This window comes from Manacus vitellinus, unplaced genomic scaffold (genome assembly GCF_001715985.3).
Source record: "Manacus vitellinus isolate BGI_N305 unplaced genomic scaffold, ASM171598v3 scaffold_14_pilon, whole genome shotgun sequence".
NCBI lineage: Eukaryota > Metazoa > Chordata > Aves > Passeriformes > Pipridae > Manacus > Manacus vitellinus.
This window is the reverse complement of record NW_021939063.1, coordinates 11,743,407-11,770,098: the sequence shown is the minus strand read 5'-3', so window position 1 is coordinate 11,770,098 and position 26,692 is coordinate 11,743,407. Positions and strand designations below refer to the sequence as shown.

Genomic DNA, 26,692 nt, shown 5'->3' with positions numbered 1-26,692 from the left:
GGGATAATCAACATCTCTAACAATCTGTTTTTCTTTACAACTCTAACTTTTAGTACCTGTATTAAAAAAAAAAAAAATCTAATAACCACACCCACACAACCAACACCCTGCTCACCCCGACTCCCCACAAAAAAAGCCCAAACCCCAACACATTCAACTTTCAAAACTTGCTTTGTCATCTCTGTGCACTCTGAAAAGTGGTTTCCTCTTACTCTCAGTGTAGCAGACACGTTCAGCCCCTCAAATCAAATTCCACTTGTTGCAATTGCTACGTATTGGGGAAGATTTTTTTAGTCATGCTTCTATATCAACATACTCGAGTCTTAGTATCTGACTTACAAACACAGGTAAAAAACAGTATATGGAATAAATTATTTTGGCAAGGGGATTTAAACACAGAATGAAGTCTTAACTGTGTTAAAGTTAAGATTAAACAGAATCTGAACCAGACTCTAAAGCTCACTCTTTATCACAAAAAAGCTCATCTTCATGGCTTTATAGAAAAAAAACCCAACTCTTCTGAAATGAAAATATTAAAAGCCCTCATACATCCAGCACATACCACAGATAATGTAGTTTCCAAAAAGCTTCTTTTAAAACTATTAAATGTTTATAATGTCTCCTTCAGAGCTGAGACTGAACCTAAGGAATCCACTACAAAAGCCAATACTTTCAAAAACTTAAAAAAAAACAAAGGAACCCAAATTCTGAATAAAGACTCCTTATAACTTTTAACAGTAGGAAAATACAAGACTCCGTTCTGCATGGTCATGCTCAGGTACAGGTATGGGTTCAATAGGGTCAAAGCTACACTTACACAGAAGTTCACATTGGGGAAAATTATCACCACACAATTTGAGATTAAGAGAGACATTAAGGAAAAGTTAAATATAATCACATTTAAACACAAATCTAACCTGCCAATTTCTTCTTTCATGTATAGGAAAAAGCAAGAAAAGCAGTAAGTATATTGTAAAGCACTGTGCATAACCATTTGAAATTTAAATCACATCAATGCATTCTCTGTCAAAGTCTATCTAAATCCTGACTCCAGTAAAAAGCCCTGGTTGGTGTCAGCTTCACTAGATGACACAGAACAAATGAAAGGCAGGATTAAAACTTCACTCCTGAGCTGATCAGAAGGGACCTTGTCCATCAGGGACAACAATGTAACGTAAAAGAAAAAGCAATAATACAACGTTTGATTTGAGGAGTTACACTCACTGTGCCAGAAAACGTTAACATTACAGATTCAAAATAAAGTTAACTCAGCCCACTCCTCATCGTGGATATCTAATGGCATGTTTTTACAACTGTTTGTAATGTACATGTCAGATGGACTAAGTCTTTCTTGTGAGTCACACTGTAACCACAAATCTATGCCTGAACGTCAACTTTGCCTTCTCCCTCACCCCATTTAAGTCTGACGTAAAAACTACTTTGCCCAACTCTCTTCCCATATATGAATCTTTGAAACACCTTGCCAATATTTAATTAACATATGCAACCCTCAGACAAGAATTCGAATCACGCTTACTTAAATAAACAAAACAAACAATCAAAAAACACACCAGAAATTTATCATGCTTTTGCTTTTTCTAATCAAAATTAAGACAAGAAACTTGCATTAAAAAATTTCATCAAAACCAAAAAAACCTCAAAGCCCCTGAAAATTCAAAAAACCCCCAAAATCCAAAAAAAAAAAAACTAACATAAAACCAGTGACTAGAACCCTCATCTTCACATTCTAATTTGTGTGCTTTTACTAGAAAATTAGTGTTGTTTTTTAGAAATACTGTATAGTTTCCTACCAAAAACATCCCTTTAAAAAATAAAAAACAAAACAAAACACCTCAATATTTCTGGTAATCCCCCAAAATCAGTTCGGTGTACATGTGTTTTAAAGTGGTAGAGGTTACTGGAGCCACAGTTGTCTTCCCTAAACATGTTGTCCTTACTCTTATTACCCCTGTTATGTCTATTCCTAACAGTGAATTTGAAGTTGGCAAAGAATTTCCATCCCCCCAAAACTTTAAAATCTCCAAGAACCTCTCTGAAAGGGCAGCAAGACACTGTGATCTCAGCTCTGACAACCTCTGATGTGCTGTCTGCATGTATTAGGCATCTGAAAAGCAGATTTAGAGATGGGAGTTCAATCACCTCCACAGGTAAGATGGGCAGGCAGTAAAATTGAAGATGAAAACAAACAAGGATACAAGTAAAAGGAAAGACTTGGGAAAAAAAAAAAAGAATTTTGTACTACAAAAAAGTGTTTGACCACAACTGCATCTTAGAATTTGCTGCAAGAAAGAAAAGCAGACACACCGTGATTTTTCTACCAACTCAGGAGTTTTCTATCATCTTCCCACTACTTAGGGAAACACAGGCCTGAAAAATATTAAGACATCAGAATAAATTATGCTGAACTTCAATCTTAGGTAGCATCTCAGATCCACCAAAGGGCTCAGAACAAGTTAGGGCCTTGCTCTGTACCACCATGTTGGAGAACTTCCTCCATCTCCACCCATAACAGATTAAAGACCTACCTGGGAGTGAAGATACTTGATAACCTCCCTCCTCTAACACCCAAGCAATCAAGCAACCTTTGACAAGACTGGAAAGAAGCATTAATATGAGGGTCCTTGCCACCTTAATATACTTTGTACAAACAACTGTTTTTCCCCAAACAGGAGCATCATGTCAACAACAGAAATGGAACATTTGAAATAGAAACATATGTACAAAACATTCTTATTCAATCACCACTTGACTCCAACTCTCTCCTAAAACTCAATGCAAAATAGTTGACAGTGGATTTTGTGTTTTATTTCACTTTTTCAAAGATTTGCATTTAGACTAAACCGACTGGTACTGCTTTGCGCTGACTTAAGGCCAAACTGGATATTTATTTTAGTCTTATTAGGCATTTATTTCAATCCTTTAGTAAAAATACGTATTTTTCAAGTTTCCTCTCTTTACTGTGGTTTTGTTTGGAGTGTTTGTGGTATACCTGCATATTCCTCAGACCCTGAAGACTTCAAATTATTGTCAGCTAATCTCCACAAGCAGGATCAATGTCTTCAACGAGGCAAAGAAAATACCACATGAATAATACCCACATTTCAAAACTGAACTGATTCACAATAGTACAGACTTCTTCCCTAAGCCACCATTTAACTTGTTGCAGTCCTATGTACGAAGTGTTGCACACCAGATAAAAACCTCTTCTAGGCATGGTTAGTATAACAGGCTACTGAAATTCATTATATAATGAAAATAATGTTAAGAAAAAGCAACTACAACATAGTAATTGAAAAGAAGAAAAACGAACCAAGTAAGTTAGATTAATATCAAGAAAAAACAGAAAAACTTCAAGAGATTCTGAAGGCTCAGACAAACTTAAATGACAAATTTCTGAATCGTTTTCCACACTTGTATCCCTTTTCTGTTAAAGAAAAGCTTTGCCATCTATATATACACATCAGGGTCGTTGCTTCCAATGAGTTAATCTGTTCTCATGGCTGATTTCTGCCACTAAATTGAACAAGGATTAAGGTCACTTCTACCATTCTTTGGTAGAATCTATTACACACTCTATATATATAAGGAGAGACTATATCTTACAAAGAAGTCGTCTACAGAGAAACAGCTCAACTACTAAATCTAACTTTCACAAAGGCCTGATAGTTTTCAAGTTCTACAATTTTAATATTTAAAGATGTATTAGCTACAGAGACTCTTTAAAAGGCTATTTGACCTTTCCTTGTTATTCCTAAAGTGTGAAATGTTTATTCTTGATTATTTATTCATTAGAGGAGAAAGCAAGAGAAGCCAATTTTATGTCATATGCTTTGAAGCTAATCTTTACAACCATGAAGAGCCTGGGAGTTTGTAGCTTTCATTTCAGACAGTTGCAAATGAAAATCTGTATCTAGGCATTCATATCATGTTCATCACAGTACTATCTGGGCAGCTAACCTAATTATATTATTCCAGCTGATACTGTAAATATTGGCACTCTCTAGTATTACTTTTCCAATTCAAGCTGCATCAGCTATTATAACAAAGTTATGGAAATACTTTAGTGAGGAGATGCATCTTACATTTAGTTTCAACAATACATGTCACTGTCACAGGCATGTGATCACAGACTCAGGTGATGAACTGAACAAACATTTAAAGAGCAAAGTCAATTCTCATGTAATTTTCATAGTGGTATCCAAGAATAACATTTAGAGATCAGTAAGTGGGTTCATCTCAAACACACAGACAAGGAATGACAACCAGAGGACTCACTATGGTGTTACAGTAATACTTCAAGGAAATACTCTGGTAATAGAGTAATTACAGATTCCTTATGCACTAGTTCATTTTTTTGTTATTTGGTCAAATTTGTCTTCAGCAATATTGGTTAAATAATGTTTTCAATTTTCAGATCCTTTCTTTGCCAGTGGCCAGAACTGAGCAGAACTTTTATAACAAACAGACCGTGGCTTAGTTAATGCAGCACTTGCCGAGTTGTTCTGCTTCTAAAAGCCTGATCAAATGAGGAATTGTACTGTATATGGATGACCAAGGAAGAACAAAAAGTGACATTCCCTTCCTTCCTTCATTCTGGTTACTGAAATCTTGCCAAAGCCTCCAGCACTTGAATTTAAATATTTAAAACACGATAGTTACTCTCTGCCCTAACTAAGTCTATTCATACTAACGTTATATTCACAGCAGGAATGCAATGTGAAAGCTGTGTTTACCATACAGGAGGTTACCTTCCCAATTACTATTCAAGCATTCCACTAAGATTCCTGCTCAAGCGGTATGTGGACGTGCATGTGGGTCTGTTTTCAATTGAACTGGATGGAGAACAATTCTACCTGATAAATTAAAAGAAATAAAGTTAATGACCTGGCAGCAGCAATGCTTAAGCAAACAAGTTATGTAAACACAAACCAGCCATTCTTCGCTTTAAGAAGTTATCATAAAGTTTAAACAAAGAGGCATTTGGATGAAATTTTCTGATTACTATAGCAATGTCCATTAACTTAGTTTCAAACTGATCTTGAACCCCAGGGTACATAAACCCAAGAACACAACACCTGATCCCTGGAGCTGCAACTGTTCAACAGGAAAGACTTGACCTACTAAGCCTCAGAATAACGTGTGTCTTCTTGTTCAGTTGCATCCGAATCGTGGCTCAAGTCAACTTGAAACCTTTCTCTTCCTGTACACTGAATCACTGCTTAGAGTAACCACTTTAGACAGCTCCAGGGCTCCTTTACAAATTATAAATGCAAGACATTTAGCCCTACCAATACAATAGCTGGCATGTTCTGTAGAGGAAGTATCAGAACCTGCCCTTGAGAGGATAACACCACTCAATGTTTATCAGGTCTTGTCTTTTCTTTCAGACCCCACTCTAGCTTCAACCTATGAAAACAGATTCAAGAACACCATCCCAATATTTCTCATCTGACCCTGACTGATGCTGGTTTCAAACACCAGAGGTTTTAAGTCACCATGTACTTGAGGGGATGAAAGCATACACAACTACATTGTTACTCAAAATTGCAACAGCAGCTGAGAAAATGGAGAGAGAGAAAAGTTTCTTTAATCTATGGTTTAAGTGGAAAAGATCAGTCAAGAGCAAACCCAGACTAGAAAGGAAGCTAGAGAGGGAGAAGAAGGAAATAGGCAGGAGGAAAAGTAAAGTGAGCAGATAAAGGAAGTTAAAACAATAGAGAAAAATCTAGATGCCAGGTGTCATGTTAATAACTTATTACGTTTAGTTTTCTTTTCAACTTTGTTTTGGAGTCACAAACCTAAATATTTGTTTATCCACAAATGTGTTGCCATACCAGAGACAAACTGCTCACTGATATAGAGGAACATATTTCACTTTTTCCATGGGTGTCATGCATTTGCACTGGGATACGGAGCTTCTTCCATTCGACCCAGCACATTCCAAAAGAGCTACAGAACACTGAGCATCAGAGACTGTGCATGGAAGTCACATCTGCCAGCAGCCTAAAGGAGACAGGAGAGGACACTAACATGGCACACTAGTGAGGAGAACACTGACATACAGGGGAGAGCACATGCAGTCACTTGTGGAACTGTTACACTGCAGTGCCAGGACCAACCTCAGAACAACTCTACCCGTACCATTTTCCTGTTAGTACAATGGTTCCTGCTTCTTCAGCTCAGTTCCTTTCCCACCTTTTATTTCCGTAAGAACTTTATTCATCTTTTCTAACAGATCTCATGGGATAAGTTATTAACTGAAACCTAGACACAAAAAACGTAATTTATCTAAGAAAATCAGTCATTATATCTAATCAAAATATGACATTTATCTCACACAGTACTTTCATCTACTCAGAGTCAAGATGATGCTGTATTATTTTTTCATTTTGAGCCCATCTGAACCATGTACCAGTTTTTAGGCAATAACAACTCTCTGCACTTTCTAACTGTTAAGGCAAAATTACCTGCATGGGAGTGGCACAAAATACACACTTCAAACTATCTCACACATTAACCACTACCAGTCAGCATTGCAGATAAGCACAAGCAAGTACTGTCAGGGAACTACTCCAGAAGTTAAAATCTACTTTGGAGACCAGTATTGTTTCCAGAAATGCTGCACTTCCACGTGAAGCCTTGATCCTAACAGTCATTTCAAGACAGTTTCAGTGGACAGAAGCAAGGCAGAAGTTACAATTCTCTTCCTTTTCAGATTCACTGTAGGAAAAAAACTTGTATACCATAGGTAATTTTTTTCATCCATTAAAATGCAATCTGTATCCCAACTGTTTCTATCTGGCAGGGAGCACAGGGCACATCCAGACCTCCAAAAAAAAGCCGCAGATGAATTTCAGTATTTGAAGAGTTAATTGGTCAGCACGGACGAGGCCACTTCTCTGCCTACAGAGATCACATTAGACACACAAGCTCCAAAAATACAGTGTATGGTTTGGATTAGCACTGCTCAGGTTGGCTGCTCTCCCCTGGCTTCCTTCCCTTCTGCTCTGACCAGGCACAAAAAATTTGAAAACCTCACGATATGTATCAAGATCCTTTTCTATTAGTATTATCTCTGGTCCTAAATAAAACTTAAGGCACAAAGTCCTTTATCTTGCTCCCCTTTTTTACTGTACCTACATGATACTTACTAAAAATTGCCAGCAACTAAATTGCCAAGAACTAAAACACTATACTTCAAGAACAGGTAGCAAAAGAATAGCAACATAGAAATCTCTTCCTGAGCATTTTTATTCCTGAGGTTTTTTTTTTATATAGTCTAAAGTTAACTAGATTTTTTTAATGGGTTTTTAATAAAAAAAATAAAATTGATTCTGTGCTCCGTGGTCTTGAGGTTTTGGGGGTTTGGGGTTTTTTTAAGTGTGAACTAGAACAGAAATAAAAAACAAAACCAAAAAAACCACACAGTAAAAAGTTACACAACCATACTTGAAAATGAGGGAACTGATCTTTAGAAAAAGATCAGCATCTGCTATTCTTATTCTGTTAAGAGATTGAGCCAAAAGATTTGAGAAGTTTTTATTGCCAGATCTAAATTTCATTCCACAGGCACTGGATCAGGTCTTTAATCCTTTACTTAACCACAAGGAACTGCGCTGAGGAGTTTAGTTCTTCCAAAACAACTGATAATATCCTAAATGTTGAAAGCGAAGTACTTTCCAGAATAAGCCAAATCCTGCATGTTTTGCTTTTAAGTAATGCCATAGCAGATGCAAAACCAGTAGGATTCACACTGATGTTTTCTAGGAAAGGAGAAAATCTCCAAAAAACACAACCCATGCTTTAGAAGAGGCAGACGAATAAAGAAACAGTTTAATTCTTGTAGTGAATTAAACCGCATGTATAACACTGTTTATTTTTTTAATTTATTGATTTAGGATTTAGAATTCTTTTATTTTTTTCACCCACATATTTTAATATGTACTGTGAACTGCCATTTCACAATTTTATCACTTAGATTTAGTTGATTCCCCCCAACCCAATTTTCTGAACTATTCTTCTTTACAGCATTTCAATGAAAAGAAAAACATTGAAGGCAAGCAAGACTCCTTCCCCAGCAGAGGAACTGTAGCATTTTAAAGGCTGTTTGTATCAGCATTGGGCAAAAATAATCCAAGCGGATTATTTGGAAATTTGGAAGGGATATATCAGGAGGCCCAAAGAACTCAAAAAGATAGAAGTAAAAACTTCTTTAAGATTTCACCATCTAAGTCCACATACAAATGTCTTCATGATCCAATTCAGCGGGGTTTGATCCAACCTTATTTTCTGAGATTTAAATGCCCTGTCACAAAGCTTAACTGTGCAATTCTGATTGTGCAAAAGTCCTTAAATAAGCTAAAGTTAGTTCTCACTACATGTATATACTAAAGCTCACTAATCACAGGTCTTGGGATAGACTGGAGTGCTCACATGGACAAAAGCTGATCTCTCTGTTATGATTTTAATAGCTACACTAGTTTGAAGGAAATAGTCTTGCAAATACAATTTGAGTTATTCTATCAGACAGCGGAGAATTTTTTTGTTGTACGAGCCAGAAAAACTACAAAATCTTTGCCAAAACAAAGTCCAAGTTATCTAGACAACAAAAAAAAAATCTTAGAAAACATCTCTTTTCATATGGTGAAAGTGTATGAAGCTATGAAGCTTCTCAGTATCACACTTACAAAACAATGCTTCTTAGAAGTTCATGAAGTCAATATAATTTGACAGTAAATAGGCCCCTGCCAAACAGAATTCACTGCTGGTTTAAACCAACACTCTCATTTGCTAGGAGACTTGACTAGATAAACAGAAGCAAGTTTCTCACATTTTTCATATTTGACATCTCACATGACCTCTTGAAAGCTCACCAAAGTACTGAAACACCCGGATGACTGTTCTCCAACTACAAGGGAAGCATTTCATAAACGTGTTTGCAACTTTTGAGACTGAAATGCTCAACACTAATAATGGCAATTGGCTACTGCAAACCTCTGGGATGGTGAAGTTTACCCGGTATGAATATTTCTCTTTCCCTTTAATGACAACAGCTCAAGCACACGTAGCAGATCAAAAACCTGACAACGTCTCAAGAGGCACTTCCCAAGGTCAGTCCAAAGACTGGATGTCCACATGATTTATTACACAAGAAATAACTTCGTACCGTACAACACAAGATACATTATTCAGTTGCAACATGCAGCAGAATTCCCCACATGATCCCCTACAGAAAAACATGAACATAACTGCTCAGCATTAACACAGATACTCAGCCTTCAAGACACTCCCAACTTCTGACACACAGTACAAAGTGGCAGCACACTGTACTTTATGTGGGCTCCAACACAGCTCCGAACCCCCACCAGCCACTCAGCTTGCACCAACTTGCTCCAGCATTTGTCAGCAATTACATTAAACAGGACAGACAGGAACCTGACTATAAAGAAAGAATGAAAGTTTCTACTTCTTAGAATTCCTGAAAAAAAACCCAAAATGCAACAGTGGCCTTTGTACTCGGCTGCCACGGACGTGCCCTGTGGTTTCTGCAGCCCCTGATCACAGGGAAGGCAATGCTGAGTGGACACTTTCACGATGGGCAGATTTATATCCATTAGCTGTGTACATCTACCTCTGCCTCCTCACTCAATTCAGACTTGACCTCTTCTATGATCTTTCACAACTCTTAAGACAGAGTGATTCTTACTAACCAATATGGGATATTTTCTATGCCCTAAAGCGTCTCTAAAGCATATTAATGTATTATCTGTTTTATCCAATTGGCCAGTATTTCTAATGTGCTTGCAACTGTGAAATCCAAAGGTAGAATCATTAACACCATGATTTCCCCCACTCACCCGGATCAGGAAGGCAAAGATACCTTTGTTCCACTTAAAAAAAACCCAAACAAACAAACAAAAAAACCCCCAAAACTTACAAACCACACAACACTTTCCTTTTTCATTTAAAGTGTGCTTTAAAAAGACACAGCACCACTAAAATTTGACATTCATCCTCACTTAAACTAAAATCATTACAGTAGATATACCTAAGACATCAGTAAAACCAAAACCTATCAATAAAATAAAGCTAAATTGAAAAAATCCTTATTCTTCAAATTCCAGAAACTTTTATAAAAGCAGAAATAAAAGTGTCACAAGTTGTTACAGTTTATAAATTGAAAGACTGTAGAGATTGAAAGACCACTGAAATAATCTTAAAGGACACTCAGAATTCTGCCAACACCACATTTTTGCTGCAGAAATCCTAGGTTCATTCTCTTCAAGGTGGATTTCAAGTGCTAGGAAGCAAACAGTACTAACTCAATTGGATAGTGAACTGTTTGCTGTGTCAAAGCTTTTTGCCCAACACATATATATAATTTTTCCTTTCACTATATGGATAATCAACCCCAGATGGCAATTTACATAGGCAAAGCATAAAGGAATCCACGCACTGCTGGTGCTCTCAGCCTCAATCAGAGCAAGCATGGGCGTTTGAGAATGTCACTGTTTATTTTTAATTGCTGTGTCCCTCCTTCGTGCAGGTTCAAGCGGTCAAAGATGTCGAAGTCCATTAGTAGAACTGGAAGGTGATGCCACTCCATTTGGTGAGAGGGTTCTTCAAATTTAAAAAAAGCAGCTGGTTTGTAATGTCCCCAAATGCCCAGCGGGTACCAGCTGTCAATCTCAGTTACCACTGGGTCAGGGCAAAAAAAGGTCAGAGAGAGTCATAAACCACAATGTGTTGTGAAATGTGCTTCCTCCGTTACCTTGTAGGCCTGAGAAAGGTTTGACCTTTTATAGGTATCCTAACCCAGTTCTGCATGATGCTGGCAGGGGTAAGTACAACACACAGCTCAAACTTACAAAAGTTGCTTCCCTTTACTGCGCTCTTGGGCTCCATACCTGCACAACATGAACATGAATATTCACAAGTCGCTAGTGGCAAAAACCCAAAACTTTGCCCACCACTATTATCACTCAGAGGTACAAACATATCTATTTCACACACAGCAGTGGAAGGATTAATTCATTAACAGCAAATGTAAAAATAACTAAAACTTCGAGGGAGGTTGTTAATGCCATAACAGCCTAGCAATCTGGCTTCTCTTTGCAAACGACCTGTTTATCTGCTAAGTTGGCTGGCACTTCAGTGACTACTCTCCCAGTCATTTGGGTGGGAAGAAAGCATCTTTTAAAGTCCCATTTAAGGCTTTTCCTACTCTCCATTTGCAAGTTATTCACTATGTTTTTGTTGTTTCCTCCTTCACACGGATTCTCAAAAAGCAGTCTTATTCCTAAATATATTTCTTCAAAACGTGCTTGGACTACACACGAAAAGCTCAATGGTCATTTCCAGATATAATCTAGTGATGCATTCTTTCTTTGCAAGAAATAATTGCTCTGTCTCACCCCCATCTCCCAGAGCAGAAAATGACAGGAAGTTTGGCCAGTGCTATGCCAAAAGGAAAGCAGCAAACCCTCTATGCAAGGCCCTGTTTGGGCAGAAGCCATGTCACACTCATCAGCCTTGCACTCCTGACTACTTATCCCTCTTTGGACCCCGAGCACAGGCAGGTCCAGGATTGTGAACAGGACACAGAAAAGGGAAGGAACAGCAAGCAGAAAGCAGGAGAGGTTGAAACCAGAGCTACAATTCCCTGAAGGAATTGAAAGCACAGCTCCCAAAATGGGCTGCATGCTGCACAGGAGAATACTGGCAATTAAGAACTTCACTTGGAAGCAGACATGTCAGAGCACTTTTCATGCAAATCACTTCTATGCAAAGAACAATATGATATAAACTAGATGGCCACAGGGATCGCAGAAGAGGCTGGTCAGAAACTGATTGTCAGCTGACAATATATTTCAGGTGAAATTAGAGTGCCTCACTTAGTCCTTCACTTGTCCACAAAGCACAGTCAAAAATGAGAAAGCAGCATGTTCACTCAATGAAAGAATAGGGTCCTTATAGTAATGACTTGAAGATAATACTGACAGCATGAAAAGGGGTCAATCCAGGCTTGTTGAGCCAAAACTTTCCCACACCCAGAATGTTACTGGCTAGGTCCATTTTTAAGTGGTAGCTGCAAAATACTCCTCAGTCATGATTTATTTTGGGAAAGTCAGTGCAAATCAGCATCTGTGGAATAGACTTCACCTGTTCCAAGTATAAAATCACCTTGTTCTCTTTTAAAGGATGAATATCTTTTAAGGTAATTAAATAGTAAAAACAGTTCAGCAGTTCAAAGGCCATTGAAAGGCCCTTGTGACTTTCTACAAGCTCTCCGAAGATCCCAATGGCAGCAAGCCACCTACTGCATTCCAGCAGTTCTCCCAGAACATGCTGACATCAATTAAAGCCTCAGCAAACAAAGAGAATGTATATCAAGCATTTCAATGCCCTCTCCTTGTCATTTCCTTTGCTCACAGACATTTCTAGAAGCCTACCTGCTCAGATTCTTTCACAAGCCGCCTCACTGCAGCATGTCTCACATTCAAACCTTGTTCAGTCCTTGGGCACATCCTATCTTGGAAACATGCCCACCTTGCTTTTCTGAATTTGAAAGTCTAACATGCTAATCTAGGTCAGTCTTCTCTCCTCTTCACCCAACTAAATTACTGAGCAGGTAACTTTACTGACTGCCTTTTTTAAAAATCTCTACGTCTCTTCCTGTTACAATATGGGTTATAGTAGAGTACAAAAAAACACGTAAAAATAACTGAATAATTTCAGATAGGAAGAGAACACTCTCTTCTTTGTTGAGCGTCTCTTTCTATCAGGAAAAACAGGGGGAGTGAAAATGAGAGACTCACCTTCAGGGCAGGAATCTCCACACTGTCACCAAGGCTAACAGAGCCAGAAAGAATAGTCCCTGTCATCACTGTGCCTTGACCCTTGATAGAGAAACAGTGGTCGACTGCCATAAGGAAGTGTCCTGAGGGGTCTCTTGATGGCAGGTAAGCCTGAGACTTCAAGACCTGAAAAAAAAAAAAAAGATAAAAGCAGCACCATGCCTGGGTGAAAAGTCATGACAGCCACACAGCAAAAGGAAGGCAAGCGGATGATTGATTGAACAAGCTTGCAATTTTACTGATTCCAGGCATCTCCCAATGAGCTTAGAACGCACCAATGTCAAATTAACTGTGTGTGCCATAGAGGAGACGCACACTTAGCAGCAGGAACAGTTCGATTTTCTGCCTTAGAAAGATTTGGTGCTGCACATTTAGCTTGGTTAGCAAAACCGCACTGGCGATAAAGTTGCTGCCAAACTCAATATAAACACTGCAGCAAAGCAAAGAGGGAAAAAAAAGCCCTGTACGTGTCATTCTGCCTCTCACCACCCCCAACCCCCAAAAGTACAATTTTACAGTGCGTTTTGCTACTTCAGCTTTTTTGGATTTTCTGAAAATGAACTTATATACAGATATTAGTGCCCCATAAAGTCTATCTCTGTCTCGCTTCCCAGAGAAACTATTATACTGGGTTAAGTTTTCAAAGTCAACTTTTCCTTCAGATTTCTGTTAACACTTCTTGGAGGATCAAACCACTAAGAAAAACAGCTACCTAAGTACCATTTTCTAGAGAAATTCTCTAGAAAAGAGATTAGCATTTCTCTTTTGCTGACAAATACTATGTTTCTTAAAATGCATCATCACAGACAGAAGATTTTAATAAGGCAGTAGTGTACCCAACAGTGCTTCAGAGGAACTGGTTTGCTCCTGTCTCAAATCACTTTTGATCTTTAATTCTCTTATAACACCAGCATATACACTTGGCACTGCCTTTAATGTCAGTTTTTAAGGTCAAACTGCAGATTAAGCCCAAATTGTAATGGCAGAACAATGGAGAGAGTCTCTTATGAAGGACAGAAAGAATAATACCTTGAAGTTCAATGGCAGGGCTCACAAAGCATTTACCAGCTCTTCTAATATTAGGTCTCAGAGTTGACAGAAAGCTGCAACACTGGTATTTCCTTCAAAGGCTTTAACCCTGGGGAACATTCCAGTAAAGATACCAGGAAGCAGATGAAGGCAGAAGTAAGGACTTGCACATCTCCTCTCTAGACATTTCTGTGGTTAGACTGGTTCTTACTAAGGCTGTTCTAAGGTCATCCTACATCCCATCCCCATTCCCATCTCGGGTCACACGAGCCTGGGAGCTGATACAGCATTCACTGTTCAGCAGCTCTGTGGAATGTCCTGCCTTTATACAAGCCAGGTTGCCCTGGGCCAGACACCCCTAGAATTTTTCATGACTGATGCTGCACCTTAACTTCAGCAATTTACAGTTTTAAATTTTGCAGCATCCAAATCAGAATCTGACAAGTTCTCAAAGAATAATGCCTCTGTTTAAGAACTACTTTTGGCTGTGTGCAAATAACAGCAGCATCCCTCCAGGGCAAAGATGCTGCTTTTGCCTAAAGCTAATTCACAGAAAGGATGGCAAGTCTACTACAAGCTACAAACTGCCCACAGTTATTTTAAGCATCCTGCCCTTCACAGTATATGCTTCATGCCATATAATTTAAGGTTTTGAACATCTGAGAAGGTATTCTTTCTCCCCCACCCCCCAGAAAAACCAAAGAAACAAAACACCACAACCAAACAACAACCCACATAGCTAAAACTGAGGATACCTGTGAAGCAACAGTTTGCTTAAAGTCTTCTTTTGTTCATATGGGTCTGATATAATGTTAGTTGCACAACCATATAGTTTTTCTCAGGCCCTATCTCATTCAGAACACAGGGTAAATCCAGGCCATGCTTTTTATCTTTTGCAGATGTGTAAGACAAGCAGTAAGCAAGGCAGGGTATCAGAGAAGATGATTTCACCATGAAGGCAGGTAGTGTTTCTTTAGAGAATGGATTCTATACTTAGGGCAGAACTCCCATGTATTGTTATTCTCACAAAAATGAAATTTCTACAGGTAATCACTGACTATACACCTCAGACTGTCCAAACAGAAATCCCAAAGCTTAACAGAAGTGCTAAGCACTCATAACTGAAATCAGAATTGGCAGGTACTATGATCTGAACACAAGCATGTCCCAAAATAGTTCCTAGTTTCCTTAAATTTGGCAATTAAAATTAGTAAACTCAGTGGACTTAGCTCCTTTGTGCCTCAACTTTCCAATCTAAATATGGATTAAAGTCACCTCTACAGTTCCCATAGGTGTTTTGGAAGTAAATTTAACTGTTTGCCAAGTACTCAAGACCACAGTGATGTGTGCCAAGAAAACTCCAGGAGGAAATTAATTACTCTGAATGCAGAGCAGTATTTGAATGGAGTCATGAGGCCACACAGAGAACAATGAGAATTAAAATAAAATATGGACTACCTGCTCAATGGTTGAGTCCTGTCCATCCTGTGCAAGAAGTAAGGTAGGGGTGGTTTATAATAAAGAATCATGCAATTAAACACTGGACCATAATACACACGTGGAGGAAGGAGACAATTCCCAATGTGTAACTTTTGAGTGCCTGACTTTACAACTTTCCTGTTTTCTTAACTATAGTACAACTATAAAACAACACCTACCACAGATTTGGCAGAAATTTAAAGCTGTTTTTTATTCACTATGCTTCCTAACTCTTTACAACTTTAAAGACAATTTCAGCACACTTGTGGATGGTCATTTCTTAAGACACAACTATTCAAAGGCTTTGTAGCCTAGTAGTTGAAAAAGGAGATCCACTTTTGGGGCATGTAACTTCAACTTCTTAATTCACTGAAAGGAATCCCTAAAGAACCAGGTTCCTTAAAACTGGAATTAATGCAGGAGTTCCTCAACCCTAGATACTAATATACTGTACTCAAAAAGACTTAAGAGAAAAGTTTGAGCATGTTTTATGGTATTATGATGTTCTTCAGCAGGTACCTCAATCAATTCAGAAATACCCAGTGGATTCTCAGACTCTGGGGCTTCTGGTCCACCGGGCTTTGCTGCAACAGCAACAATAGGACACCCACTGAACCTGAAAGAGAGAAAGACTCCCACCATTAGGCCACACATCTCCTATATGTGTCAATATAAAGTAGTTCCAGGCTCATCTGAAGGCTAGAAGTTCCCTGAAATCCCAATTTCTCCGCTCTTCCCCATAGTCAGTGACAACTTACTAGTATCAAACTATTCAAATATACAACAGTTACTTTCCTCTGCCTATTTTTTCCCCACCTTCTATATAATTTCCTAACAACATCACAATAATTTTCCCAGCATTGATGGCAACACCTACTCCACAGCTGCAGCAGACCTCAGCTTTGCTTACTGCTGTGGAATTGTACATGCATGCCTGTATGTGTAGTGAAAATCATTATCAACAAATAAACTATTAAAAAAACCCAAACAAAAAAACCTCACTGCCAAGTGTCTGGGTTCAGAGGCAGCTGTCAAATGGTCTCAGCATATGTCCAACTAACAAGAGTAGTTTGGAAACAAAAAAAATTAGTTAAAAACCATGCATTTGAGATTCAAAGCCAAGTGGTAAAGAGGCTGCCAAGAAACACCCCAGCCTGATAAAACTGGACAAGCACTTTGCAATCACAGCCAGGTCAGCAGTGCTTTCAAAGCACCACAAAGCACAGACAGCACATGCACAAACTGAATTTTTGTTCTCTCCTCTGTTCACTGAATCCTGTTCCTCAGATTCTTCAAATCAAAATGTGACCCAACAGTTATGTCACCTTACATCCCTGACCAAAGCAAAGCTGTGCTTCAGTTTGTGTAACCACTAAATAAATATTTTATTTTCGCACTTCAAAACCAGCCACAATTCCACTCAAGAACCTCACTACACTTCATTCATTATGTACCTCAACTAATGTACCAAAATAGGGCTGACAAATATTGTCCCAGCCAGAGTCACATTACATTATATAAAGTTCCATCATTCTGCTATCTCTAATTGGTGCAATCACAGCTTTCATCCTCATTTAAGCAGATTTCCTAACACTTTCATTTTCTGTGGAGTGAAACAGACTTGCAGATTATAACAAAAGTTGCAAGCCCAAAGGCTAAAAAACCAAACAAAACAACAAAAACAACAACAATAGAAAAAAAAACAGAAAACAAACAAAACCCCACACACAAACAAAGAAACAACAAACAAAAAGAAAGAAAAAAAACAAAACCAAAAACACAGGTTAAAAAAATCAAAACAAAACACAAAAAACCCCCAACACACCCAGAAAACACCTACCCCCACAACAAACAAAACCAACTAAACAGACTCAAAACTTTTCACCTGGGTATTCTTTGTGTTATTAAACTGAAAAGCTTAATTATAGGAAAATACTTCTCTACAAATGATACTTGCACGTGTGAATTTGGAATGGCACTTGAGTTTCCAGCAATCTTTTCACTCTCTTCTCATTATCTCTGCTAGATGACTCAGTATGCTTAGAAGCACATTGGAAGGGAAATGCTGATAATTTTTGTTTAACATTTTGTTACAAGTCAGGTGTTAATATCACTGTTCACTTACTTCGTATTTTCCAAGGTCTTCTGCATTTTCTTAGTCATCTTCTCAATGGCACTTTGTCTCTTTCCCTCTGGAAGGAGATCTATTTTGTTCAGAACCACCACCATCTTCTGGCAGGCAATTTGCCCAATTACCAAGCACTCTGCTGACTGTGTCTGCATCCCTTTTGTCACATCTATTACAAGCATCATCAAATCGATAATCTGGGCACCTGGAGGAGAATTCACAGTCAGTATGGCAGCAGCATAAAAAAAGATTAAGCATCATTTTCTCAAATAGCTACCATAAAAAATGTCAGGAGATGTACAAATACCCAGAAAGACAAACTAAACACACGTCAAAGTATGCACTGACTGCATGGTTCTTTTGAAATTAAGACCTCAGGAATTTAAGCTGTTATATGCTACCATCAGATCATAAAAAATACTGAAGAATGTGGTAGTTTACATATTCCCCCACACTGATAGTTCAAGTCTAAGGCTGTTATCACTGTCTTTAAAAAAAAATGCTAAGAAAATTAACCTTGCAGCAACACAAGCATGACTTTTGTCTCAATTAAAAATTATAATCTAAGAAGCTAAGCAGGAATACGATAGAGCTGAAGAAACACAGTAACACTGCAGAGAGTTGCACGCTCAGAGCAACCCCAACAAGAGTCAACCACATGCCCCATAAGTACATCAACAATCCTCAGTCCCTACCTGCTTCCTACCATTTTTCTTTCAAAGCCCAAAATTTGATAAAAGTGAAAACCAAGTGATCACCACCAGAGGCAAGTTTATCCCAAGTCTAAAGAAATTCCTACAATACCTCAACATGAGGAAGAGGTGATTCATAAACCTGCACTATATTGCACTTACTCCCAATTCACATCTGGATAACTTGAACATGTAATCTCAAACACAGGCAACAAAGATGCGATTCTTAGATCCCTTCATGAAAAAGCTCCTAAATTTTACACTGAAGTTACCTATCATGTTTATGGATTACTTTGATTTTTCAAAGTATTGTTGTCATGAACCCTTAATCTTTTGATTGAAGCAACCTGAATTTCACGGATTTAAATTTGTTTTCAAGGAAGCTTTTGATGAATGTTGGGCCTCCCGCTAATTATATTCCGAATTTTCTTGTTTCATTCCAGGCAACTGAAATACTGAATACCAAAATAGTAAAGTGCAACAGACCTTAATATTGACAAAGTTTAAATATAAAAAACTAAAACAAAATTTAAAGCTGAACTACCAGAAAATTATATGTCAAAAAAAGCACATTTTGAAAGATGGTAGAAGCTAGAAATCACATAAAACTGCGGCATTCTGAACTTAAGTACTTTTAATATTTGCCTTAAATGAGAAGAACAAGAAATCAATACAACTGTTCCTTGTTCCTTCACCCTCTCCAGCCTTCCTCCTGCCTTTTTTTTTTTTTAAGGCTTTTACAATGGCTATGACAACAGCTACCCTTGTTCCTAATTCCCATGAACTCAGGATAGGAAATCAGTCCAAGGTTGAAGTGCAGGGGTGAATGAGCGGGTGGGAACTACAACAGTAAAAAAAAAAAATTACGTTTTACAAATGACTATTTTCAACCTATCAGAGCTTTCATCTTGTAATAATGAATGCTAAACCCTTCAGAGCACTAGTGGGATAATTATGACATTTCCAACGTTTCTTCAGAATTTTCACTAATAGTTTCAAATATCTCACCCTAACAAACTTTGGATGGATGTTATATCTTCAAAAGTAGTTTGTCTTTTTATTGTTTCAAGAATTGTACTGATTTAGAACTTGCTTAAATTACAGCACAAAAGTCATCAAGGCTGTACCAAAGGCTCAGACTATACACCACACAAGTGCAGACCTAAAGGTCAGGAAGCAAGGAGAACAAACAGCATGAAAATAATTTTGAGTAGGACAAAATAGTTAATAATCAGAATGGATCCACTTTTACAAGTACATACAGCAGGGCTTTTTTACACTTAACACACATGTTTTGTATTACACTGTACCACACAGTAATTCTCACTACACAGGTGTCATCCTTAAAATGAATGGGAATTAATAATTAAAACCAAACCATCAAGTCCAATGGATTATTAATACTACTAAAAGGACACCTAGTAAAAAATTGATGCTGCAGCTTTAGCCTTAGATAACTGTACTATGACTACTAAAGCATAGCAACCCTCATGATCCAAAGTTAAGCCAAAGTAACCAGACCCAAACCTGGCCTTGAAAAGGGTGGCTGATAAGATCCATTATATATGGTGTATATAACGGGTATCTCCTCATTTCAACAGGAGACAAAATCTGCACTGAACTGTTATATGCAGTTTCAGTACAAGGGCTACTTTATCTTGGAACACTAAATCAACTGCTTTGAATACATTTGCTATAAAACAAATGCTTACAATTGTTGTATGTATGAATCTATTAGCAATACTTTAAAAGAGCCACAAAAATCATCAGCCCAGTTGCTAGAAGGTCAAGAATGTCTACTCGGGGCATTTCATAGCAAAGACAAGATGAACAAAGGAAAAATAACTGTACAGTCCATGGAAAAACTCCAGAAACCCCAGAAAACACACCATGACACTCCAGACAAAAAAATATTACAAGTCAAGGAAACAGCAGCACACACAAGTTCACAAACGTTGTCGGCACAGCTACTGTGTCTCCTGCAAAGCCTTAACGTGCTGACCGGCCACAGTTTGTAAGAGATGGCACAAGATGGAAGAGAAGACATGACAGGCAGAGAGCTGGCACACAGGGAGGGTGGGAAGCTGCTGCCCTTCAACAGAGTCATGGAACCAAGGGAAAGATCAGGACAGCATTGACAGAAATACTTTTGACTGCATTCTCCCCAAGGCATCAGGATGTTTTGTACGTGTTTACTCATGCATATCAAGGCATGAGTGCTCAAGTTTACAGAACCCTCGGGTAACAAGGCAAAAAACTAATGCTAAGATGTAGTTCCTTAACTTTCCTCTTTGAGCCATCTTTAACAATTCACCTTCTTCCCAATCCTTCAATCTTCTCCTACACAGTTTTATATTTTGTTTTATTCAAGAACCCATTTTCTTAGTTGCCCATTATCCATGCATAGAGTCCATTAAATACTAGAACAAAATCTAGAGAAGTCAAAATACAGTGCACACAGATTCACAAATGTAACATTTCCAATCAGGAAAGTTGGCAGGTCATTCGACAAAACTGTAACTGTCCCCCATTTAACATGGAACATCTCATTCAGTACACTTGCTCTAATAGCATGCAAGTGGTAACAGTAGACCTAGAATATGTTTAACTTCATATTCACTACTTACATCATCTCTAGCACACTAGTAAACAGTCAGCTCACGATCATATCAGAGTTCAGTCAATGAAAGAAACAACATTTCTGAATAATTTTCTACAGCAGAGTAATATTTAACTAGGAACAGTGAAGTGAGGATGGATTATATGAGTATTCTCAAGTAATCCAATCTCACTTGTAAAGATAAAATAAATATAGCCATACCAAGTGGAGACTCCAAAAATAGCAACAAGAATAAAACATGGTGAAAATATCACTCAATAAACCTGCACTATCTGACTACAGAATGCCAGCCATGTGCTCTTGTGTGAAATGGAACAGAGAACTGAAACACTCAGCTTTTGCTCAAAAAAGGAGACAGGATATGGTCCCACACAGTTAAGAAGAGTGATCTGGAAGAGATTATGGAAGAGTTGAGTGTTCCTCCAGCCTTCAAAGAAGGCAAATGGTTTGAAATTACTCTGAACAAAGTAGAGACACATGCAAAGGACAGGTCTGTGTATAAGGAAGCACAGCAATCAAAAATATTTTATCTGCATATAGGTCATATAGAAAGTCATATAGAATCAGTGACAAAGTTAAACTAAGATACTCAAATTATTTCTTCTACAGAAAAAACAGGGTTGTTTTTTTTTTTTGCCACTTCATCTATGAAAGAAGCGTTCAAGAACATTCAGACAGATAAATCCCGATGAGTGATTTCTCACTTTGCTTGAAAATGAAAGATCAACTATTGGAGTACCCTTTGTGTGATGACACAAGGCTCAGATGAAGCCCTGCAAAAAAACAAATGAAACAAACTAGTTGTCATCAGAAAACACAAGTGGGTAGGAAAAGATGGGAATTATATGGCAAAGATAAGCAGCTAAACCACAGCAAAAATAAAGTACAGTAGATAGTCAGAGTGAAGAAAAACAAACAAGAAAGATAAAACATGAACTGAGAGAATCTGGATGACAGCCAGATACAGGCAAAACACAAGACCAGCAGCATAGCATCACAAAAACTGCAAGTGCCAGCTAAACCTGGAGGTAGCAGCACTCACTTGTACCACAAAAGTGACAGGGAACACTGAACTCAGATAATAAGAAAAACACCTTCACAGAAAAGATAAAGTCTAGCTACTGCTTTGAACAGTCACAACCCACTCTTGCTCCTGAATTTTGGGGAGTATCTGATTATAAACAGTCACTGGGGAAGTAATTTATTATTCTCTATTCATGAAACTAGTTGAAACACAGATGTCACGGATTATAACAATTTTCAAAAGCACAGAATACAGCAACTCAAGTTTCCCTAAACTTGAGTTTAGGAATTGGTTCAATTTAGGCAATTGGCTCAATTTCTCCAAGGGAAGAGCAAAATGATACCACTTGCACCACCATCATTCCTAGCTAGCTCTCACCCTTGGAGCCTGAAAGAACTCACCAGCTACTGCCTGAGTACAACGAAAAAGAATAGTATGCATTAATAAAAGGATGTATTGATGAACTTTTAACCTTTAGGATGAAATGCACTGCATTCTCTGCATTTGCATTATTTTGTATAATATATCTTCAAACCCATAACCCATCAATATAAAGCAGATTTGACTCTGAAAGGTAAAACCTGGGTAGTGGAGGGAAGAAGAAAAGAGGTCAGGTCCCTCTTGAATGAGGGGGAGGTTTTGCACACCACACAATAATGGAACATAGACAGAGATTCTGACTCAGGGCTTCTTTAAACTACTGTGTCCTGTTTGTGGTAATCTTTTTAGCTGACTTTAGTCAAACAGTACAACTCCTGTTCACAGGCACCAAAAGGAAGCAGAAAATGGAATTTGAAATGTAAAAATAAAATAATTGTGGGCCATGGGCTATAATTTGATTTCATGCTTTACAAGGAAATGAAAGAGGACTTCCTTAAACATACCTTTTTTTTTTTTTAAAATATGCTTTTTACCATGTTAGGATTTCCTTTACTGTAGAAGAGAAAATAGGATTGTAGAAAATGTACTGTTCTCAAGTATCATTGCTACTCAGGGGCAAAGCTCTGTTTTAATGTGTACTTCCCATTCTAGGGAAGAGGAAATTCTTCAATTAATAAACCGGGTGGACTGAGGCGAGTTTTTAAGGTTTAATCAATTTCATCTGCACATGGGATAAAAAGACCAACTATTCTACCATTTTTGCCTCCCCTATTCCACTTTCAAAAAAAATAATAAAATCGATGTTTTATTTTAAATTCTTTGAGGTTAGTATCTCCTGTCGCAGGAAATATTGTCTATATCATGCAGTGAGTATGCAACTTCCCCCTTCCCAACCCCCTCTCTGTTTTTTTTTGTTAAGAAACTTTATTCAGAAACAACTAAATTATTCCCTCTTCTCATATAGAGTAACACCTTGGGAGATGCTACAAGTCACACAGGATTTTGCTAGTTACCTTAGGAGAGGCACTGTGATGAATAAGGAAAATGTTTGACGGGATACGAAATCTCCCAAAATTCAAACAGAAATAGGAGGTGTGAGGGGGCAGAAGAGACATGCACACAACTGGAAAGCATGAATTACACATGAAGAAACCCTCTGCAAAGCAATGCAAATCATGGATCAAAACTGATACAACTCCTGTTAGGAAACACTTTGAAAAGAAAAGGAACTCATGGAGTTCAGGCATCCCACCACCATATCCAAAGCAGGCCGTTCTTAAGGATATCAGTAAGTTCAAACAAAGAGCTGTGCAGCTTCAAACTCTGGACAGTTTGGAATATCTCTGGTAGCAAGCATCTGACTGGCAACCCACTTCTTCCTGAACACACAGTAAAGCTTACAATTAGAAGCATTATGTCATTGCACAAATTCTCTTTAGATGAAAACCAGCCACTATGGTTGGTCTTAGACTGAGAGCTAGAAAGGGAAATCAGTACAGAAATAAGGGCATAATGGCAAGAAGTCCGTTTCTTATACACAAATAACTCCTCTCTTATTTGTTATTTATTTTATTTCTTTGTTTTAACCTGTTATTTATTTGTAAACATGAGTTCAACTATGTTCTTTGGCAAAAGACCTCACCCAAGAATCCCCTCGGAATATACTTTATACCTCATCTCCCAGATGAAACAGTGTGCCACGTTGTTCTGAAGAGCATAAAAACAATGAAGGCCCCTACGTTCTCCTCTGTCAAGTCATCCAAGGATCTATCCTGTTTGAATAAGTTCTAACTTATTTGTATCAGAAACAATTTTGTTCTTCAAAAGGAGGAAATGTCTATAGTGATTAGAGCTTGACTGGCCGTGCTGAGTAGCACAGACAGAGCTGTTAAGACCTTTATGAAGATCATGCTAAGAAAGACTGAGGAACATCTTCCAATAATTTACTATTGTATGCTGGTCTAGTTATTGCAATTTTGCACACAGGAATAAGCTTACATTAAATAGAAGAGTTACAGAAAAAAACCCCTCACACAAACAAACTTTAAAATGAAAATGCACTCAAAAAAAGCATTACAACACACGAAGAAAGAAGCTTATCAAAAGATCCTTCACAAGGATGTAAGGAGTCCCACATTGTCTTTAGCCTCTTCAGAGAAAGCCTCTAATGAGGAAAACCAAGAGCACCAGTCTGAGAAATGTCTGAACACTTCTGTCATTTCCACTAGTACAGAAGAGAGACTATTCCAAAACAAGGCAAAACCAGGAAGCCTTCATTGCAATCTAACTAAATTCACTGGATAAACACACATCAAAACTACACATAGTTTTGTAAAAATTACATACAATTAAAGAGAATCCTTCCTCCAAAGACTCACAAATAGAAATCACTAGTGGTTTTAAACCAGGGCAAAACACACACTTTACTTGGTTATTGCACTGATCTCCATCACTATGTGTACATAGTCAGGTACACCTAGAAGCACTTGTCAGTGAAGTGGAGCAGTGAAAAGGCATTTGCTCTGGCACCTGGTCATGGAGACTGCAGTTCCTTGAGCTGGGAAGTTCCTACTGTGCTTATTCAGGTCTCCCACAGCTCACAGAGGATCAGATGAACGGCAAAAGTTGAAGTTCAGACCAGTCAGTTCAACTCAGCCACACCAGACAGCTCTCCCTGAAGCTGACAAAGGTGACCCAGCTGCTGCAGCACCCAGGGACAGCCAGAGTTGGCACAGGGGAGACAGCAGGACCAAACAGCCAGGAGCTGCAAAGGGAAAAGAGGAAAGAGCAAAGCAAACCTCCCATTTCTAGGGGAGGGACACTGCTGCAGGACAAGCTGTCCTTGAAACACCAGCTTGAGGAATTCCAGAGAAACTTAAAGCTGAATAAACAGTATTGTTAGGAAGCACTGGAAGAAATCTAAGTACACATGTCTATACACAAAACTAGTGCCACTACTTCAGAAAATTATGAAATGACAGTCATTATATGCTACTCAATGCAAAATTGCTTTATGTGTAGGAGCAGCCAAAAAAAGGTAAAGTATTAGACTTGACCTATATACAGTGTAATATTGAAACAAAATACTGCATTTAGAGCTAGTCACTTTCCGGAAAACTTAAAAGATTCCTTAAAGAAAAAAGGAAACAAGACAAGTACAATTAAGTCCTTCAAAAACAACTTCACTTACAAAGAAAAATCCATGTTAACAGCATGCAATGACAAAAGCAAGTGAAGCTGAACAAGAGAAAGGGAAATAACACACCTCCAATAAAAGAGCACAATCAATTATGTGACAGTAAATAGCACAACAACCCAAACTCAGTGCTGCTACATACCATTTGTCTTCAGACAAATAAAAATACAGCTTTGATATTCACATCATTAAGATTTTTAAAGCTACATCCAGTTGGATGAAATTCCATTGTTTATAAAACATTTATGATTTTATCCTGTGTAAAAGACACTAAAATGAAATTTAAAGCAAGGGACACTTCATTCCATCACTGACTTTCTTGCTTTAACCCTCCAAAATGTTCGCTTTGACTGTTTCCAAAGAAAATGTAACAAACCAGGTAAGTGACTACTAGGGTCTGGCATTTAAATTCCTGTTCTTCAAAATACTTCTGAAGAAAACCAGAAAACCACCCAAAATGAGAATCCTATAGACAGTGAGGGCACAGTAAAGCAAACAATCCTTGCCTTGTAACAAGAAATGCCATGTAATACATAGCATGTATAAAAATGGAGGTAAAGCACCATATGAGAGAAGATATCATCTTTCCTCCATATGCAGTAAAGTTCTTCTCTGCAATGCTACCTATTACTAGATCTGAATTTCTATATGGACAAGGCACAAACTGGACAGAATCCAGAAGAGACCTCTACTTATTTTAATGCTGAAAACATTAACTGTGGTAGGGTTTAAAAAAGTCTACATGCCTTGGAAAAGCAACAATCATTCCGAGTAGACGCAGATGACTGCTACAAAAAAAGGTAGCATTTGCTGAATTGCACAACGCTGTGGTATTTCAACTGCTTTAATTTCTTTCTTGGCTTGAAGTCGAAAATGCATAAATTGTGAATTAATTAGCAAACATTAACTTTTTAATGTGTCATTCATATATATGTATATGCAAATACAGACAGCAGTGAAGCTGAGAAGTTAAATATTTAGGATACTGTACAAAACTAAAGTTACTTAACATTTTAGACTGAATGTCATTATACAACTCATCAGCCTTGGAGTACAATCTATGGCATATAGTAGCAAAAATTATTATTTTGTACACTTGAAAGCAAGAGAAAGCACAGAAGATATCAACTGGGTTATTACAATTCAGGTTGCAAATCTAGTTTGTTTGGGTTTTTCTGGTGGGGTTTTGTTTGTTTGTGTTTTGCACTACGTGTCTATATTACACCTAGCACAAAAAGGTTCAGTTTCATAATTTGGCATTCAGA

General features: G+C 37.9%; 1 protein-coding gene across 1 annotated transcript in view; it reads right to left on the bottom strand.

Annotated features, from left to right (window-relative positions):
- The window catches only part of EEFSEC (eukaryotic elongation factor, selenocysteine-tRNA specific), an 87,336-nt gene extending 69,617 nt beyond the window's left edge, over positions 1-17,719 (bottom strand). The window contains exons 1-3 of the mRNA XM_025894711.2: positions 17,512-17,719; positions 15,906-16,002; positions 12,840-13,004 (exon numbers count right to left, since the gene is read on the bottom strand). Of these exons, the coding sequence (XP_025750496.1) occupies positions 12,840-13,004; positions 15,906-16,002; positions 17,512-17,699 (450 nt within the window). The 5' untranslated portion in view covers positions 17,700-17,719. The remainder of the gene's footprint in view (positions 1-12,839; positions 13,005-15,905; positions 16,003-17,511) is intronic.
- Positions 17,720-26,692: the final 8,973 nt, after the last annotated feature.